This window comes from Manis javanica, chromosome 2 (assembly GCF_040802235.1).
Source record: "Manis javanica isolate MJ-LG chromosome 2, MJ_LKY, whole genome shotgun sequence".
Taxonomy (NCBI): Eukaryota; Metazoa; Chordata; class Mammalia; order Pholidota; family Manidae; genus Manis; species Manis javanica.
In genome coordinates, this window is record NC_133157.1 from 12064307 (window position 1) to 12076485 (window position 12179).

At 44.1% G+C, this 12179-nt stretch overlaps 1 protein-coding gene across 1 annotated transcript; it reads right to left on the reverse strand.

Moving 5' to 3' along the window:
• Window positions 1–432: 432 nt before the first annotated feature.
• LOC140844928 (olfactory receptor 1J4-like) lies at window positions 433–1392 on the reverse strand. The gene has a single exon (XM_073218009.1). It carries the CDS (start codon window positions 1375–1377, stop codon window positions 433–435), a length of 945 nt encoding a protein of 314 aa, XP_073074110.1. The 5' UTR covers window positions 1378–1392.
• Window positions 1393–12179: the final 10787 nt, after the last annotated feature.

Below are 12179 nucleotides of genomic sequence, written 5' to 3' on the forward strand. Positions count from 1 at the left end.
TGATAGACACAAATCAGTAAATGAAGCAGTGTCATAAATTCTTCTGATTTTCCCACACATGAAATGAATGAAGTTTGGTGGTATTAAGAAAATTCATGTGAATATGTATTGATATCAGTACCAGATAAAGAGGGTTATTGAGCAAAAAGATGGAGAAAAGAACACTTATCTTAAAGGCCAGGGTATAGGCTCACAGGCTCACAAGCTTGCAGTGAACATACAGGAGGGACTGGAATTTCACTGTAGAAAACTTCATCCATACACAGAATTCCAAGAGCAGGCAGGGTAAATAATCAGGTGAAGAAATAGGTGAAGAAACATAAAATGAGACTGTGAGCAGAATGGTGAAAGCAACAAGAATTATTCAAGTAGCAACTTATAAAGGAGACCTGTTTTACAGCCCCCACGAGTGCCCATGACAACAGGATTGCATTAATGACTTGAAGTGGAGACCTTGCCTCTGATAATTTTCTGAAAGGCACATTTCATATCATTGTTCCTCAGGGTGTAGATGAAGGGGTTCAGCATGGGGGTGACCATAATGTACATCAACGAAGCAATGATGTCCTTGTCTTTGGACTTTCCTGATGAGGAGAAAAAGTAAACACCTGCGAGTGTCCCATAGTATAAACACACTACGAAGAGGTGGGAGCCACATGTAGACAAGGCTTTGGAGGTTCTTTTGAGAGATGGGACCTTCAGGATGATGACTGCCATGCGGATATAAGAGCCCAGGATCCCACTCACCGACACGATGAAGACCAGTCCACCTTCCGTGTGGATGAGCAGCTCATTGAGGGAGGTGTCTGAGCAGGAGGACTTGAGCACAACAGCAAGATTACAAAACAAGTGGGGAATGATCGTCCCTGCACAGAAGGACAACCAGCCCACAGGGAGGGTGTGCAACAGAGCCTGGGCCCAGGAGGAGAGCCAGCACCCGACCATGAAAACAATACACACCTTGTCCCTCATGATGGTGGTGTAGTGGAGAGGGTGACAGATGGCCACATACCTGTCATACGCCATCACTGTGAGAAGGAAGCCATCAAGGGAACCAAAGAAGACGATGAAATACACCTGTGAAATGCATCCCAAATACGTGATAGATCGGCTCTGACTACGCATGTTTGTCAGCATCTTTGGGACAGTGATGGATGAAAGGGAGACGTCAGAGAGGGCCAGGTGGCTGAGGAAGAAGTACATGGGGGTGTGGAGGTGCGAGTCCAACCTGACGAGCAGGATGATGAGCAGGTTCCCCAGCACCGTGGTCAGGTACATGCCCAGGAACAGGGCAAAGAACATGCCCTGCTGCTCCGGGGGGACAGGGAGCCCCAGGAGGAGGAACGCGGACACGCTGCTCTGGTTGCCAGGCCTCATGCTGGGCTGTTACCTGCTGGGGATAAGGGAGGGAGAGGAATATCAGAAAAAACAATGGAGATACATTCCAAGTTACAACTTTTGTGAAATCAACAACTTTTAAACTACATTCCTCTTAATTTGTCCTGCCTGTGGGTGGTGCCTCATCATGTATCCCATGCTGGCTCCAGGAATATATGTATACATGAGAATATTATATATGCCAAATATATGGAACACACATATGTGTGATATGTTACATGTATGTATAATTGCCATCTATATACATATATATATATACAAATTCAAGTACAGTGCTACAAATATGTGTTTGTGTCTGTGTGACTCTCTACACGCCATTTGCTGTAAGTAAAAAATGATCAAATATTGCTTATTTCATGTAGCTCAATCTAATATATTGAACAATTAATATTTATCTGGTCAATTGCTATGAGCAAAGGAGGCAAGAATACACACTGGGAAGCAGGCAGTCTCTTTGTAAATGGTGTTGGGAAAACTGCACAGCCATGTACAAAAGGCGAAAAGTGGACCAGTTCCTTGCACCATACACACAAAATAAACTGGAAATGGTTCAAGACTTTATGTACGATGTGAAACCAGAAAACTCTTAGTAGAAAACATAGGCAGTAAACTCTTGGGTATTGTCCACCTGGATACATCTCCCAGAGAAGGGAAGTGACAGAATAAACAGGTGGGACTTCGTCTAACTAGCAAACTTCTGCACAGCACAGTGCCTATCTTTCTCTACCTGGGATGGTAAGTGCACGTGAAGGGTCAGGAAACCGAGGGCGTCAGTCACACGCAGGTGGGTGGGTGACAGTGACAGGAGCTCCTCTTCAGGTTGGATTGTTGGGGCACCGGTTATCTCAGCTGGTCGGGCCCCTTAGGGAGGGCACATAGGACATACTGGAGATCATGGTTGCAAGTCAGAATCCCCCAACCATGCGTGCACCCACACATACCCCGACACATTGCTGAGTTGAGGATCCATTCACTTGCGTCCAGTTCCCTTCTAAGGGGAGGAACGCCAGTATGTGCCTCATTCCTAAACACTCATATGCATACAAGTCATAAATTACACACAAGCTAACACATGCACAATATGCAATAATGTGTCACCCACAAGTACACTCATCATGCACTACTGACACACAAGCACCACACATAAGCTAAGGCACACAACTCCCACACTACAAATATGTAATTCTCCACTTTACATGCATGTCACCAAAAGCACACAAGGCTACACACAATAGAAAAATCTCAGAAGAAATCTGCTCCAACAACACCCTTGCACACACACCACACACTCACTACAACAAGCGTTGCATACACTCCCATCACAGAGAGGCGAGCTTCAGCCCCTTATGATCCACACCATTCCCGGGGAGGCCATCAGTGAGGGGCAGTTAAACGTCTTCGGTCACAGGCACCGTCAATAAACCACAGCCAGCATCCATGTACATGGAAACACACTCATGGTGCAGACACACAGAGGCCAGCACACAGGACATGTCCTGCCCTCGCCCCGGATGTGTCCCCACACAGTCACACAGCACTAGCGCCCACTGTGAGCAGAGGTGTGAGCCCTCTGACCCTGTTCCTCAGCAGGTCGGGAGGCTTCTTCTCCTACAGCGGAGACAACAGTCTTATCCCCACTGCTGGGCTCTGACCCCCTCAGCTGTGACCCGCCCAGTCGGGAAATGTGCCAGTTCTGACAACAGGAAGCAAATATTGAGGCTCACAGGCATGAAGCAGGAGTGTATACTCAACACATTAGGAGGCTGACAACTTGGTGTGCATGTGCTAAAGAGAGCCCAGATTGAATCTAACTCAGGAAAAGAATCACCCTGTAGTCAGATAGTAAACACATAGAAACACCCAGACACACATGCGTGCACATGCTACTGTCCAAACATACACAGTAATGCATGCACACACCCACACTCATACACACAGATAATCATGCACACATCCTCAAGCACAAACCCAGACACACTGCCAAGTGTACATTTCCAGGGCCTCTGACCTGTTCCACTCATCTTTGTGTGTAGACACCTCTTCCAGAAGTGGCCCAAATCCTCATTTTCTCTTCACGGTAAAGCAGGAGCGATCATGGGTTAATTGGCCAATTTCTAACCTCCAGTCTGGATGAGCGTGTCCAGGGAGAACTGAAGTCACAGGAGACGGTGTCCCTAATAGGGATGTTTCGAATCCATATTTCCTGGGCACGGTTCCAAGCTCAAACTTTTCTTGGCAAGGGTCCTGCTGAGATTTGTATTTACATTTAATTTTTAAATGATTTCATGCTTAGTAAAGCTGTAAAGATGATAGTAGGAATTTCTGTACCACCTTCACTGACACTCCATAAAGGGTAATATTTTACTAAATTACATTTGTGTATATGGCAGGGGATTGGGGTTAGAGATTGAGGCTGTAGACCTTTGGTAGGCATACCCCAGTGTGTATTATCAAAAGGCACATTTGGTTCAGTTGTCAGAAGCTCTCCTCTCTTCCTCAGGAAGAAAATTTAAGAGAAAGTTTTCTATTCATACACAGAATTCCTGGGGAGAGCTGAGTGGGTGCAGGAGGTCGAGTAGGTTTGGTGAAGCAGAGGTAATGGTATTGGGACTTTGTAGTGGTTAAGGGAGGTGCTGGGGAAATTTTCCTGGAGAAACACATCATGTACTGTGGTAACCAAGCATATTGCCTGTGTTCCTTATCCACATATAGGATAAAACACACAAAGGAGACAAATGCCCCTTGACCAGCCAGCAGAACACCTGAGGCCAGGGGTTATCAGCAACCACACCTGCCACAGAGCCCTGCCTCTCACTCCGGGCTTTCAGGGTGTTGGCTGCTTGGATCACATGTTTGCATAATATTTTGCACATTTCCTGACTGGCATCAATGATTTCATTTTCATGTGTCATGTTGTGGCCGCCACGGTGGTACCAGGACCCCCAGTCAGTCAGCACAATAAGGGCGATGGAGCTTGAGTTGAACGCGGGCTGGCTGGTGAGCATAAGGCTGATGAGCTTTAAGAAGCTACGTGAGTGCTGGTCACTGTCAGCACTGCCTAGAATTCCAGAAGGGATGAGGCATGTTTCGTGAGGCCCCGTGTTGTACCTTGGGCAGTGTCAGGAATGGTGGGGTGGGCACGATGCCAGTGGAGTCACCTGCCAAGGTCAAGGCATTATTCAGAGGCATGTCAGTTTGGCCTCAATGACTCACAAACGGTGTCCACATCACTACATAATCCCCATGATGCCACCCCAGTGATCACATACCCAGTGCTGTGCCCTCTCACATGGGGGTCAGGCTTGTTGCCGGGAGTGCCATGGCGGAGGAGAGGGAATGCTGTCTGCACGCAGTCCGGGGCCGAAATGCCGAGGGTCCTCCGGGACCTGATGTTTGACATGCCTGTTGAGCCAAAAGGAATGAAATGGAATATGGGCTATGATCTTAGGAAGTTTGGGACTTGTATCTTAAACATACATATATATTTATGACTTTAAGCATAGATTGGGCCTTAGTAGTCTGATGCATTGTGTGGACAGAGACATGTGTGCTTTTATTCTGTGTCTCTCGTATTTGAGAACCAAGGAATTCTCAGAGTTCTTTACCAAGAAAAGTAAATCATGAATAAGAAATCATTGTGACCATTGGTAAGGACACATGGCTACACCATTGGCAATAGCCAACAGCTAAACATGTGAAATGGGGTCAGTCGTTGGTGAGGGCATCTTCTGATGTCAGCATGTTTGCCTGGGTTTGGCCAACTGCACTGAGCCTTGGAGGCATCCTAGTTCAGGAATGAAAACGAGCTTCCGTCCACCAGCCTCCATCAGGTTGCTGGTGGCACTCTGTTCAGGAAATATCTGAACTCACTTAGAAGTTCATTTTGCTGAACCCAGAGGCTCCCAGGAATCCCAGAGATCAAGGAGAGGTGTGGCCTCCTGTGGCACTGTGACATTAGAAGTGATTTTTGGCCAGGGAGGCGGCCTCCTGCAGGGGGATATGACCGAGGCTCAGGTTTGCTCCATCCTGTGGTTGCCATCTCCATCTAACTGCGCGCACCCCACATCTATGCTGAGCTTGCCGGGTGCTGCCTCCATGACCAGGACACCGAGGACAGATGTGTGCAGAACATTGCTGGTTTAGATGTTTTGAGAAGCTCAGTTTCAATGAGATCCCAGTTTGCAACCAGCAATGGTTGCTCTAATGTTCTAAACGAGAACCCTACAGGCAATTCTTAGCCATTATGGGTCGTCTTTAGACACGAAAGAACATACTAGGTCATGTCCTGAGCTTTAATTGCAAAGGGGTCTCCAGGAGGCACTAAGGGAAGTGTCTGTATCATGACCATCTTTCATAACCCCAGTGCCTTCTACTATAATGGGCCCCATTCCAAGCTGGCTGACTGTTGGTCGTTATGTAAACAGGTCTCAGTACTAATTGTAAATGGGAAATATGCCACCTGCCAAAGCCTAAGTGATCTAACAGGTGTCGGCCTGCTTGAGAGCTGACAAAGACGGGAGTAGGCTTTAAACTCTATGAGGTATGCAGTGTCCCTCAGTTCATCAGATGGTGCCTAAGAATTTAACTGGAGTGGCAGGTCCTTGAGCCTTAGGTGGGGAGTATGCCCATCCCTTTGGGAAAGGCCATAGCAAGTGTTTGAGTAGCTTGTATGTGTCTAGTCAATCTCCTCCTAAGAGGATGTGATCCATATATTGACACCCCTGGGTGCCTGGGGACAGCTAGATCTGCTCAAGCCTTGCCAGCAGGAGGTGTGTATGATGAGTGGACTGTTGAGGCTTCCCACAGGCACCCAAGTAAAGGTGTACCATGTCCCTTCAAAAGTGAATGGAAATTGAATCTTAGAGGCTATTAAAGTTGGCTATTAATATATGTGGCCGTGTAAGAGGTGCACCTTTAACTGCCCAGGAATTGTCAGTGAGGACGGAATGGCCTTGGTCATTTCAACCCTGTTATGTAGAGGAGACTTAGTGGATGGGACCCCAGCGTGAAGGTTATTGTATCCAGCACAAGTGACCATTCGTACATCCAGGTTTCAGAACAGGCCAAACTGTTCTGAAGAGTTGTGGCAGGAAAATGGCATCCCATTTGGTGAAGGCAACAGTTTTAGCCTATTTTTACTTCATTGCAGGGTCCACATAGCCATCTAGAACATGCATCCCAGCGATGGAAATCAAAGAGGGATGGGAACTATGACATCTCAAAAATTAGACAAGGTTATTCTGCCAATGGTCTGTGTCAGGCAGGCTTGTTTTCCTTCCATCTGTGTGTAATAACACCTGGAGACCATGGAGAGCTCCTTCCTGAAATTCAGTGGGCTCCTGAGATTGCTGTGGTTAATACTGGGATCAGTCAAGTCCATAAAATGTTGGTTACTGTGAAGTAATGAACGGGCCACCTGGGTAGCGTAAGGGTGATGGTCCCTAGGTGGCACCCAGGACCAGGAGCATGCCATGTCCCTAATGAGGCTGTGTTAGATCAGGGAATGCACAGTGGGTTCTGCACCAGGGGCGTGGGTTTAGAGGAGGAAGAGATCGGATGCACTGTGCAACTTGTCAGAAGAGCCTGAAGCTCCTTGGGCTTCCTACTGGGAATCATATCTAGGAAGCCGACTCCAGAGCCACCAATTCCAGATCTTTTGATGAGGGCCCTGCAGTGGGGGAAGCTGGCCCTGGAAAGTCAGGAATGGGGGACTGAATCCATAGTAGGCTCTGTGACTGTGGTAAGCATTGACCTGGGGATCAGGTGCTCCTCAGAGCAGCCAATAATCTTAGACCATCAAGTGACTCTCTAAGAGTCGTCATGTAACTAATTAAAGGGGGCAGGGAAGCCTTAGAATTTGCTGGTGTTCCCTGAGGAATAGCTACTGGGTGTAAGCATCAGCAGTCGTCTCCTCAGGACTGGATAGAACTTCCTGTCCATTGCAGCGCTCAGCAGAGGGATACACCTCTTGACCATATCAACGTTCCTTAATACTCAGTGTTAAGTAACCCTCTTCTGAAGTTGCCATTTGGTGAGGACATGCGCTTTACTGAGTACGGGAGGAGGGTGGGCTGTTTTCCATGCCAGGACCCCAGGGCAGCGGAGGAAAGTCTGCGGATGGGCGCGGGTGTTGCAGTGGGAGGTGCTCCCATTTCCAGAAGTCTATTGGATCCTGCTATTCCTTGAGAATCTGATGGGATCCCATATTGATTGTGGAAGGACAGATATGCCCGCCAATTGTCACACCTTGTCAGGAGGTAATGATAATATGAGCCAGCACGGTGTAAGCGCAAGAGCCATTTAGCATCTTTTCCATATGCGAATTGCATGAAATAATTAATGAATTTACATATCCAGTTGAGTGATATCTTAAGACCCTGCTTCAGTTTCCTCACCTTATTGTGTGAGTTATAGGATATATGTTCATGGGTCTTCTCTACACAGAGCCTAGTAGTAAGCTTCCTCCTCCAGGCAGGCCCCATCAGTACTGTCACACTTAGAGAACCGCCGCAGATGTTACCTCATTGGCTTTAGGGGAACCCTTTTCCTAATTGTCTGTGGCCCAGGACAGCTCAGGACCACAGTCCTTGTTGCAATAGAGGCACAGAAAGGAGCTGCAGCTGTGGATTTTCAGGACTTGGTGAGCCTTCCTCTTGGCTCACAAGTCACACAGACGTTGCTGTTTCTCTCTCTCTCTCTGTCTTTCTCTCTCTCTCTCCCTTTCCCTTTCTTTCCCCTTTAGTCTCTTTTTCACAAACACTGGCTCATTCATGAATGTTTATCCAAAGGGCATGTAAGTAGATTTACTAGGGGTACTTTTTCCCCTTTCAAGAATCAAGTTATATGAAATGCCCAGAGGGTTAATAAGTTTGTTTTCATTCTACTCTTTTTGGTTCATTTCTTCTTTGTTTGAAAAGTTGAAAGATAACAGTCCAATTGATCCAAACAGGTGTGCTCATTTCCCAACTTTTCTACCCCATTTGCACCCACACTTGTAATAATCAAACTCAGTGGTTTATTTTTTAATAAACTTTGTATTTCCTATAATTTTTGTTTCATAGAAAGATTACAAAAATAGTACAGAGATGTCCTATACCCTTCACAAGGTTTCTGCTATTGTTAGTATCTTACATAACCGTGATGACTCAGGACAATCAAGACATTAGGATTGGTAGCTTACCACTAAGTAAACTGCAATCTTTCTTTGGATTTTTAATAGTTTTCCCATTCACGTCTTTTTTGTGTTCTAGGATCCATTTCGGAAGAGACATTGCATTTAGACCCATCAACTTTTATGTAATCTTTAATTTGAGGAGATACCCCTGTCAGTAAGAATCAGCTGATAGATAAGGCAGGAGACAGTGGACCCAGGGAAGCTGTTTCTGAAGCTGCCCCAGCCGTCATCTTATCAAGAGATGAGGTGGCCTTTTCGAATGAATTGGCTGTGGAATCCACTTCAGATTCATTGTTTTCTGGTACATTATTCTTGTAGTTCCCTTTACTCAAGTGAACAGGTACTAAGTATATTATTTCCTCTTCATTTTATTTATTGCAGTAATATGCACAGTACATGAAATTGATCAGTTTAGCCCTTTATAATGTATAATTCAGTGGCATGATGTACATTCACCAATGCTGTGCAACCACAACCAATATTGAGTTCCAGAATCTTGCATTCCTCCAAACAGAAACCATGTGCTCATTAAGTCACTCCCCATTCCACCCTCCCCACAGTCCATGGGGTGCAGTAGTCTTCTTTCTGTCTCTATGGATTTGCCTATTCTGGATATTTCATATAAACAGAGACAGGTAATATGTGCCCTTTTGTGTTTGGGTTATTTCACTTAGCATAATATTTCCAAGGTTCATCCATGTTGTAGCATCTATCAGTACTTCATATTACAACCTCTCCACTGTACATGTATACACGTTTTGTTTATCCATTTATCTGTTGACGGACATTGGGATTATTTATACCTTGGGAACACTGAACAGAGCTGCTGTATTAACGTACAAGTGTTTGTTTTACTATCCGTTTTCATGTCTTTTGGGTATAGAGCCAACAGTGGAGTTGCTAGATCATGTGGTAATTCTAAGTTTAACTTACTGAGAAAGAACCAAAATGTTTTGGTTGGAGGCACAGTGGCTGCACCACAGTTACCTTTCACCAGCAATGTATGAGGGGTCCAGTTCCTCCAAATCCCACCAACAATGGTTATTTTTCATTTACAAAATTATGAGTATTGTAGTGGATCGAAAATGGCAGTTTTGATTTGCATTTTCCTAATGTCTGAAGATGTAGAGCATTTTTTCATGTGTTAGTTGGCCATTAAATAGCTTGTTTGGAAAATGTCTGTTCGGCCCAGTTTTTATTTGGTTTGTATGTCTTGTAATTTTCTCAAGGTTTGTTTCATATTTTTGGGGTGTCTGTTATTAGATGCATATGTTTATCATTGTTCTTTCTTCCTAGTGGTTAACAGTTTAATCAATATAAATCATTCTTTTTTTGTAACCTTTTATTTTATTTTATTTATTTTTTTGTTTTGTATTCATTAATCTACTATAACACGAAGAACATTATGTTTAAAACAACCTCCCCTACCCCAACTTCCCCCCACAAACCCCACTACAGTCACTGTCCACAGTCTCTTTCCCTTTGGTAACTGTTGGTCCATTCTTGGGTTCTGTGATTCTGCTGCTGTTTTGTTCCTTCAGTTTTTCCTTTATTCTATTCTCCACAGATGAGTGAAACCATTTGGTATTTATCTTTCTCTGCTTGTCTTATTTCACTGAGCATAATACCCTCTAGCTCCATCCATGTTGTTGCAAAGGGTAGGATTTCTTTTCTTCTTATGGCTGAATAATATTCCATTGTGTATATGTACCACATCTTCTTTATCCATTCATCTACTGATGGACACTTAGGTTGCTTCCATTTCTTGGCTATTGTAAATAGTGCTGCGATAAACATAGGGGTGCATCTGTCTTTTTAAAACTGGAGTGTTGCATTCTTAGGGTAAATTCCTAGAAGTCGAATTCCTGGGTCAAATACAAATCTATTTTGAGCATTTTGAGGAACCTCCATCCTGCTTTCCACAATGATTGAAGTAATTTACATTCCCACCAGCAGTGTAGGAGGGTTCCCCTTTCTCCACAACCTCGCCAACATTTGTTGTTGTTTGTCTTTTGGATGGTAGCCTTCCTTAATGGTGTGAGGTGATATCTCATTGTGGTTATAATTTGCATTTCTCTGATAACTAGTGATGTGGAGCATCTTTTCATGTATCTGTTGGCCATCTGAATTTCTTCCTTGGAGAACTGTCTGTTCAGTTCCTCTGCCCATTTTTTAAATGGTTTGTTTGCTTTTTGTTTGTTGAGGTGCGTGAGCTCTTTATATATTTTGGATGTCAAGCCTTTATTGGATCTGTCATTTACCGAATATATTCTCCCATACTGTAGGGTACCTTTTTATTCTATTGATGGTGTCTTTTGCTGTACAGAAACTTTTCAGCTAGATATAGTCCCACTTGTTCATTTTTGCTTTTGTTTTCCTTGCCCAGGGAGATATGTTCATGAAGAAGTCATTAATGTTTATGTCTAAGAGATTTTTGCCTATGTTTTTTTCTTAGAGTTTTATGGTTTCATGACTTACATTCAAGTCTTTGATCCATTTCGAATTTACTTTTGTGTATGGGGTTAGACAGTAATCCAGTTTCATTCTCTTACATGTAGCTGCCAGTTTTGCCAGCACCATCTGTTGAAGAGACTATCATTTCCCCATTGTATGTCCATGGCTCCTTTATCGAATATTAATTGACCATATATGTTTGGGTTACTGTTAGAAGTCTCTAATCTGTTCCACTGGTCTGTGGCTCTTTTCTTGTGCCAGTACCAAATTGTCCTGATTATTATGGCTTTGTAGTAGAGCTTGAAATTGGGGAGTGAGATTCCCTCCCCCACTTTATTCTTCCTTCTCAGGATTGCTTTGGCTATTCGGGGTCTTTGGTGTTTCCATATGAATTTTTGAACTATTTGTTCCAATTCATTGAAGAATGTTGTTGGTAATTTGATAGGGACTGCATTAAATCTGTATATTGCTTTGGGCAGGATGGCCATTTTGACGATATTAATTCTTCCTAGCCAAGAGCGTGGAATGTGTTTCCATTTGTTAGTGTCCTCTTTAATTTCTCTTAAGAGTGTCTTATAGTTTTCAGGGTATAGGTCTTTCACTTCTTTGGTTAGGTTTATTCCTAAGTATTTTATTCTTTTTGATGCAATTGTGAATGGAATTGTCTTCCTGATTTCTCTTTCTATTGGTTCATTGTTAGTGTATAGGAAAGCCACAGATTTCTGTGTGTTAATTTTGTATCCTGCAACTTTGTTGTATTCTGATATCAGTTCTAGTAGTTTTGGAGTGGAGTCTTTAGGGTTTTTCATGTACCATATCATGTCATCTGGAAATAGTGACAGTTTAACTTTTTCTTTACTGATCTGGATTCCTTGTACTTATTTGTTTTGTCTAATTGCCATGGCTAGGACCTCCAGTACTATGTTGAATAACAGTGGAGAGAGTGGGCATCCCTGTCTTGTTCCCGATCTCAGAGGAAAAGCTTTCAGCTTCCTGCTGTTCAGTATGATGATGGCTGTGGGTTTATCATATATGGCCTTAATTATGTTGGGGCACTTGCCCTCTATACCCATTTTGCTGAGAGGTTTTATCATGAATGGATTTTGAATTTTGTCAAATGCTTTTTCAGCATCTATGGAGATGATCATGTGGT

Coding starts and splice junctions, on each gene's coding strand:
- LOC140844928 (XM_073218009.1), bottom strand. CDS start 1,377: ATGAGGCCTGGCAACCAGAGCAGCGTGTCCGCGTTCCTCCTCCTGGGG.